Below are 9,137 nucleotides of genomic sequence, written 5' to 3' on the forward strand. Positions count from 1 at the left end.
TCACAGCGCTACTGGCAAAATATTCTGTGGACAGATAAAACTACAGATAGGTGGTTTGAAAGGAACACACAACACTATGTGTGGAGAAAAAAAAGGCACAGCACACCAACATCAAAACCTTATCCCAACTGTAAAGTATGGTGGAGGGAGCATCATGGGTTGGGCTGCTTCAGGGCCTGGACAGCTTGCTATCATCGACGGAAAAATTCATTCCCATGTTTATCAAGACATTTTGCAGGAGAATGTAAGGCTATCTGTCCACCAATTGAAGCTCAACAGAAGTTGAGTGATGCAACAGGACAACGACCCAAAACACAGTAGTAAATCAACAACAGAATGGCTTTAACAGAAGAAAATACGCCTTCTGGATTGGCCAAGTCAGAGTCCTGACCTCAACCCAATTGAGATGCTGTGGCATGACCTCGAGAGCAGTTCACACCAGACATACCAAGAACATTGTTGAACTGAAACAATTTTGTAAAGAAGAATGGTCCAAAATCCCTCCTGACCGTTGTGCAGATCTGATCTGCAACTACAGAAAACATTTGGTTGAGGTTACTGCTGCCAAAGGAGGGTCAAACAGTTATCAAATCCAAGGGTTCACATTCTTTTTACACCATACACTGTGAATGTTAACACGGTGTGTTCAATAAAGACATATAATTATTGTTATAAACGTATAATTGTTTGTGTGTTATTAGATTAAGCAGACTGTTTGTCTATTGTTGTGAATTAGATGAAGATCATGACAAATTTATGCAGAAATCCAGGTAATTCCAAAGTGTTCACATACTTTTTCTTGCCACTGTATGTAGTGGGTACAACAGTATGTAAACGTTATTAAAGTGACCTATGTTCATTGACTATGTACATAGGGCAGCAGTCTCTAAGGTGCAGGGTAGAGTACCGGGTGATTGCCTGCTAGTAACAGTGACTGAGCTCAGGACAGAGTACTGGGCCGAGGCCAGCTAGTGGTGAATATTTAACAATCTGATGGCCTGGAGATAAAAGCTGTTTTTCAGTCTCTCGGTCCCAACTTGGATGCACTTGTGCTGTCTCAGCCTTTTAGATGGTAGTGGGGTGAACAGGCCATGGCTCGGGTAGCTGAGGACCTTGATGATATTCTTGGCCTTCATGTGACACCGGGTGCTGTAGATGTACTATAGGGCAGGCAGTGTGCCCCCGGTGATGCATTGGGCAGACCGCACCACCCCTCTAGAGAGCACTGCAGTTGCGGACGGTGCAATTCCTGTACCAGGCGGTGATACAGCCCGACAGAATGCTCTCAATCGTGCATCTGTAGAAGTTTGTGAGAGTTTCAGGGGCCAAGCCGAATTTCTTCAGCCTCCTAAGTTTGAAGAGGTGCTGTTGCGCCTTCTTCACCACACTGGCTGGATGGGCCATTTCAGGCTGTCAGTGATGTGCACGCCAAGCAACTTGAAGCTCTTCACCAGTGATCGAAATAATTGTGTATAACACTTTCAAAAAGTCTGAAGTAATCCAATGGTGGCTAGAGTAGTGCGTCCCGCCATGTTTGTTTATTCCGTGTCAACCAAAGATAAAATATGGTGACAAGATGAGTTGGGTCTGTTTAGGGCTGTGGTGGTCATGACATTTTGTCAGCTGGTTTGTCAAGAGCTGAGTGTAGCTGGTGCATCGAAGTCAGGCGCAGGAGAGCAGAGCACTAAGGCAATCATTTGCACGGAACACAACTGCGTCACAAAACAAATGCCCAACGAACCAGTGAGGCAGCACAAAGTACAAAAACACAAATACAAAGTACAGGCTGCCACAAAGCACGGGTAATAAAATAAACCTGGCGCAAACCAGCCGGAAGCGTGCCAACCTCAACAATAAACAATTACACACACGAACAGAGGGTTAAATACACAACACGTAATGAGGGAACGATGACCAGGTGTGTGGGAAAACAAGACAAAACAAATGGAAAATGAAAGGTGGATCGGCGATGGCTAGAAGACCGGTGACGTCAACCGCCGAACGCCACCTGAACAAGGAGATGGACCGACTTCGGCGGAAGTCGTGACATGGTTATGGTCATGCAAAAGACTGCCGGTCTCACAGTAATTTACCCGTCATTAACATAAACACATACAGATTAGCATCTCCAGGCCTCCATGCATACAATCCGCATACAAGCCACTGATACGCACCTTCGGAACATCTACATTTAAAAAAGCCTAATAAATCTATCTAATATACACCATCACAATAAAACAGAATATGAGTTGGCCATCTTGCTATGCGCCATGCCTTAGGCTGTAGGCTTGTTCAATCATGAACAGCATGAACAAGCATATATTACTTTTCCGTATGGGAGGAGCTCATTTGATGTGCTATGCCATAAATCATATCAGAACCAATTATGTTGAAGTCACTGCAGGTGGGTGGTAAGGTGATTCCCAGATCCCACATCGGCTCCAGGTTTACTCGCCGTTCCGGGGCGGATGAAAGGGAGTGGGCTCGTGGATCAAGCATCCCAGCGGGTGTTGCTATTCAAATGGTATGTAAATGCTCGGTAACAGGCTAAACTTTGCACACACCTCCAATCGTGCACCTCCGTTGGGCGCACGTGATACCATATGCATAGCATGCGCTAAAAATAACAGCAACGCCAAGGGTTGCCTGCTAATTGATTTGCTAATCTATTGCAACACCTGCCATGGTGACTCTTCTCACTGGCACAGTGGCGGTCTTACTCATCCAATATGTTTAAGTACACTGGAACGCCTTCCAAGAGTAGTAACTATGGCAATTAGGTTTGATTTCCGATAAACGCTAGGTTCAAATGGTCAGAGGGTGTGAAAATATGTCAGCATTTCCTAATCATTGTCTCACTTCATACATGATGCTAACCTAAAATTATACCGGACAAGCTTGCACATACAGTACACACACAGAGACAGAGACACAGAGAGACAGAGAGACTGTAGCTTTACCTGGACCAGAGCAGAAGGAGGCAATTACAGCCAATATACAGGTAAAACTGAGATAGGGCATCCATGAATATTGGTCCTGTAAGAGAGAAAGAGAAAGTAAGGGAGCAGCTTCATTTAGAATAAGTACACAAAAAAAAGTGTTATATTTTTTTCATGAGTCAGACGTGTGAAGTTTCAAAAGTACATTTTCCTACACGTTTATTTTTCACTACTTCCAGCTACATCTGGTCTCCCATCCAGGGACCAACCAGGACTAACCCTGCTTAGCTTCAGATGCCAGCAGTGGAACGCAGCATGCTATCGTGCCAGAATGAATGTGACAATACTTCCAACTGGAAAAAAGGCAGCGAAAGCAATGTCCAGGATAAGATAACCAGAGGTAAAATTGCAAGAAAGAGGGAGGCATTAATTTTATTTGGTTATCATAACCAATTATTAATTGAAAACTTTTTTTTGCATAAAAAAAACGATTTCCTTGCAATATTTTGTTTTGCTATCAATACCTTTGGGTTAATATTATGCTTTCAATTGTATTATTTTTGTTTAAAATACCCAAAAAAAATTGTTCTTGAAGTTTCGATTGATATTATTGACACAAAGGTAACTCACTAACTAGAGGATTGCACCATATAATAACACTGTTAATCTTTTAAATGTGTTTAAAGTGGCAAAACTTAATTAAAACAAGAACCACGTGTTCACCCCACCACAGTTCTGGTAAAAAGCTGAGAGATGGGGCTGGAGAAATGCAACCACTCAAATCCATAGACTATTGTTTTAACCATGTTTTAAGGATATACAGTGTTTGTTTACATTTCATTTGTTTGCAAACATTGAAGTAAATGTGGAGTTTTCTTCCAAGTGAAACTGCAAAATAGATTTTCACATGTGGAATTGTAATTTTTCACACACCCAAGATTTTTTCACATGTGAAACTGCAAATATGTTTCTCACGTGTGAAAGTTTAACATTTGAAGCCGCTAATTTCAAGTGAAACCACAAATCACATGTGAGGTGAAAACATGTTATTCTCCTCACATGTGAAAATGTGGTGTTAACATGTGAACTCTAAATTTAATACATGAAAACAAGGTTTCACAGATGACATTTAAGCTCAACGTGTCAAAACTGCTATTTCACATCTGAAACGTTTTTTTTTTATGTAAGGGCGGCTGGAACCCAAGTCTTCAAAATATGTGGCCAGAAGTAACCCTTTTTTAAACTCCACTGGACAAAAATATAAAACACAACATGTAAAGTGTTTTCATACGCACAAAAATCGTATTTCTTTCACATTTTGAGCACAAATTTGTTTAAAATCCCTGTTAGTGAGCATTTCTCCTTTACCAAGATAATCAATCCACCTGACAGGTGTGGCAAATCAAGAAGCTGATTAAACAGCATGATCTTTACAAAGGTGCACCTTGAAGTGGGGATTATAAAAGGCAACTAAAAAATGTGCAGTTTTGTCACACAACAAAATGCCACAGATGTCTCAAGTTTTGTGGGAGCGTGTAATTGGCATGCTGACTGATGGAATTGTCCACCAGAGCTGTTTCCAGATAATTTAACGTTAATTTCTCTGCCAGAAGGCGCCTCCAACATCGCTTTAGAGAATTTGGCAGTACGTCCAACTGGCCTCAAAAACGCTGACCACGTGTAACCACGCCAGCCTAGGAATACTAAAGTATTCATACCAAGACTTTTTACACATTCTGTTACATTAAAGCCTTATTCTAAAATGTATTCATCTTTTTTTATCTGAAATATCATACTGACATAAGTATTCAGACCCTTTACTCAGTACTTCGTTGAAGCACCTTTGGCAACGATTACAGCCTCAAGTCTTTTTGGGTATGACGCTACAAGCTTGGCACACCTGTATTTGGGGAGTTTCTCTCATTCCTTTCTGCAGATCCTCTCAAGTTCTGTCAGGTTGGATGGGGAGCGTTGCTGCACAGCTATTTTCAGGTCTCTCCAAAAATGTTAGATCGGGTTGAAGTCAGGGCTCTGGCCGGGCCACTCAAGGATATTCAGAGACTTGTCCCGATGCCACTCCTGCGTTGTCTTGGCTGTGTGCTTAGGGTCATTGTCCTGTTGGAAGGTGAACCTTCGCCCCATTCTGAGGTCCTGAGCAGGTTTTCATGAAGGATCTCTCTGTACTTTGCTCTATACATATTTGCCTCGATCCTGACTAGTTTCCTAGTCCCTGCCGCTGAATAAAATCCCTACAGCGTGATGCTGCCACCACCATGCTTCACCGTACGGATGGTGCCAGGTTTCCTCCAGACGTGACGCTTGGCATTCAGGCCAAAGAGTTACATTTTGGTTTCATCAGAACAGAGAATGATCTTGTTTCTTATGGTCTGAGAGTCTTTAGCTGCCTTTTGGCAAACTCTAAGCGGGCTGTCATGTGCCTTTTACTGAGGAGTGGCTTCCGTCTGGCCACTCTACCATAAAGGCCTGATTGGTGGAGATGATTGTCCTTCTGGAAAGTTCTCCCATCTCCACAGAGGAACTCTAGAGCTCTGTCAGAGTGACCAATGAGTTCTTGGTCACCTCCCTAACCAAGGCCCTTCTCCCCCGATTGCTCAGTTTGGCCGGGCGGTCAGCTCTAGGAAGAGTCTTGGTGGTTCCAAACTTCTTCCGTTTAAGAATGATGTAGGCCACTGTGTTCTTGGGGACCTTCAATGATGCAGAAATGTTTTGGAACCTTTCCCCAGATCTGTGCCTCAACACAATCCTGTCTCATATCTCTACAGACAATTCCTTCGACCACATGGCTTGGTTTTTGCTCTAACATGCACTGTCAATTGTGGGACCTTATATAGACAGGTGCGTGCTTTTCCAAATCACGTCCAATCACTTGAATTTACCACAGGTGGACTCCGAGTTGTAGAAACATCTCCAGGATGATCAATCGAAACAGGATGCACCTAAGTTCAATTTCGAGTCTCATAGCAAAGGGTCTGAATACTTCTGTAAATAAGGTATTTCTGTTTATTATATATAATACATTTGCAAACATTTCTAAAAACCTGTTGTTACTTTGTCATTACAGGGTATTGTGTGTAAATTGATGAGGGAAAACATGTATTCAATATATTTTAGAATAAGGCTATAACGTATCAAAAAGTTTAAAAAGTCAAGGGGTCTGAATACTTTCCAAAAGCACTATATAGTGTTTTGCAACAACAAAAAAGTCATACACATCACAAATCTATGAATAAAAAATCTGAGAGCAGTAATATGTACACAAATGAAGGTTCCCATAGGCAATAATTTCTGATGATAAAAAAAAAAAGAGAAATTGGTGGATATGGCGTCTTGGAAATAAACTCTTAATATTTACATGGTTATTGTTTTTAGAACCTCCATATTGGTTCTAAAAACACCTATTGCATGATATCAAGAGGTTATATTCCAGGGCATTTATGAAACTGTCAGGAATCAAGGCTTGTAGCAGGCGTTTTGCATTTCTTTGAGAATTTTAACAGCCCAAGGACAACAATGTCACTTCATGACTTCATTGAATTCCAGTCTTAATAAAAGACAGCAACCTGTTCACTGATGCGGTTGACATGTAGACATGACTCAGAGGAGTGTGTGTTGCACAGTGGATAGGCTGCACTGACCTGGAAATTGAGGAACACAGTGAGAAGGCCAAAGAAGAAGGCCATGGCGCTGAAGCCGAAGATGAGGAGGGGTCTTCTGCCGATGCGCTCAATCACAAGGCCCTGGGGGAGAGAGAATGGAAGAAAACATTGGAACAGTGAGGAACTACCAGGACTTGTCCAATTGAACGCTCATTCTAATTCTCTATTGCAAAACATATTTTTTAAATTACTGTCGTCTGTTCTAAATAAACAACACCTAGCATTGGCATTATTTCATACATTTTTCCAATGTCATTCTAGTACTGGCATAGTATAGACAGGTTTTTTCTCCGGTGAATATATTTCTACCAGTTATTGTGTGTGTGTTAATATTGTGTTCTGTGGTAATAGTTGTGGTATAGGGGATAATAAACTCTAGGGGTTGAGACTGGAGTTTGCGACCGGAGATTGAAACCCTCTCCCAGAAGCTTAGCCAAAGCCCAGGATATTTCCATTCCCAATATGGGGACGAGCATCTGAGCATGAAAGTATTCATAGCACGACCACCACCTATCCCATGCAGTCGAATTCTGCAATGTCGTTCAAGGGTCACTGGTTACTTTAAAGCAACACCCCAGGGGTACCTGGGTGGAAAGAGAGAGACGAGAGAATGTGGTCTTGTTCGGTGGATGAGATAGTATCGTCAGTGCTGAAATAAGGCAAACAATGAAAGCCCGAAGCGGGTGGTTCAAGGACAATCGAAATAAATGTATTACGCCCTAATCTATGGATATCACATGACTGGGAATAGAGATATGCACCTGTTGGTCACAGATAACTTTTTTTTTTAAAAGGTAAGGGCATGGATCAGAAAACCAGTCAGTATCTGGTGTGACCACCATTTGACTAATGCAGCAGAACATATCCCCCTTGCATAGAATTGATCAGGCTGTTGACTGTGGCCTGTGGAATGTTGTCCCACTACTCTTCAATGGCTGTGCGAAGTTGCTGGATATTGGTGGGAACTGAAACACGCTGTCGTACATGTTGATCCAGAGCATCCCAAACATGCTCAATGGGTGACATGCCTGCTGAGTATGCAGTCCATGAAAGAACTTGGACATTTTGAGCTTCAGGAATTGTGTACAGATCCTTGCGACATGGGGCCGTGCATTATCATGCTAAAACATGAGGTAATGGCGGCGGATGAATGGCACAACAATGGGCCTCAAGATCTCGTCACTGTATCTCTGGGCATTCAAATTGCCATCGATAAAATGCAATTGTGTTTGTTGTCCATAGCTTATGCCTGGCAACAGCTCTAGTGGACAGTCCTGAAGTCAGCATGCCAATTGCACATGTGACATTGTGTTATGTGGCAAAACTGCACATTTTAGAGTGGCCTTCTATTTACAAGGTGCACCTGTGTAATGAGCATGCTGATTAATCAGCTTCTTGATATGTAACACCTGTCAGGTGGATGGATTATCTTGGCAAAGGATAAATGCTTACTAACAGGGATGAAAACAAAAAAGAAATAAGAAATTAGCTTTTTGTGCATATAGAACATTTCTGGGATATTTTATTTCAGCCCATGAAACATCGATCCAACACTTTACATGTGGCATTTATATTTTTGTTCAGTAGTTTAGTTTAGTTTATTAATTCAACCATTTAGAAAAACAAGCACAAAACTTGAAAAACACATTACATGCACTTGAGTAAGATCATCAAGGATAACACACAATAAAGTCTGGGACAGTTGAAGTCAGAAGTTTACATATAATGACTCCAACCTAATTGTAACTCATTTTTTCAACCACTCCACAAATTATAGTTTTGGCAAGTCGGTTGGGACATCTACTTTGTGCATGACACAAGTCATTTTTCCAACAATTGTTTACAGACAGATTATTTCACTTAATAACAATTCCAGTGGGTCAGAAGTTTACATACACTAAGTTGACTGTGCCTTTAAACAGCTTGGAAAATTCCAGAAAACAATATCATGGCTTTAGAAGCTGCTGATAGGCTAATTGACATCATTTGAGTCAATTGGAGGTGTACCTGTGGACGTATTTCAAGGCCTACCTTCAAACTCAGTGCCTCTTTGCTTGACATCATGGGAAAATCAAAAGAAATCAGCCAAGACCTCAGAACAAAAATTGTAGACCTCCACAAGTCTGGTTCATCCTTGGGAGCAATTTCCAAACGACTGAAGATACCACGTTCATCTGTAAAAACAATAGGACGCGAGTATAAACACCATGGGACCACGCAGCCTTCATACTGCTCAGAAAGGAGAAGCGTTCTGTCTCCTAGAGATGAACGTACTTTGGTATGAAAAGTGCAAATCAATCCCAGAACAACAGCAAAGGACCTTGTGAGATGCTGGAAAATACAGGTACAAAAGTATCTATATCCACAGTAAAACAAGTCCTATATCGACCGAACCTGAAAGGACACTCAGCAAGGAAGAAACAACTGCTCCAAAACCACCATAAAAAAGCCAGACTACAGATTGCAACAGCACATGGGGACAAAGATCGTACTTTTTGGAGAAATGTCCTCTGGTATGATG

The 9,137-nt window shown here is 41.8% G+C and overlaps 1 protein-coding gene across 2 annotated transcripts in view; it reads right to left on the bottom strand.

Annotated features, from left to right (window-relative positions):
• slc2a9l2 (solute carrier family 2 member 9, like 2) overlaps positions 1-9,137 on the bottom strand; it is a 243,642-nt gene that overhangs the window by 104,789 nt on the left and 129,716 nt on the right. For both annotated transcript variants that reach the window (XM_014131731.2, XM_014131730.2), the window contains exons 10-11: positions 6,596-6,697; positions 2,961-3,036 (exon numbers count right to left, since the gene is read on the bottom strand). In XM_014131731.2, the coding sequence (XP_013987206.1) occupies positions 2,961-3,036; positions 6,596-6,697 (178 nt within the window). The remainder of the gene's footprint in view (positions 1-2,960; positions 3,037-6,595; positions 6,698-9,137) is intronic.

The sequence above is a fragment of the Salmo salar genome, chromosome ssa12, assembly GCF_905237065.1.
Source record: "Salmo salar chromosome ssa12, Ssal_v3.1, whole genome shotgun sequence".
Lineage (NCBI taxonomy): Eukaryota > Metazoa > Chordata > Actinopteri > Salmoniformes > Salmonidae > Salmo > Salmo salar.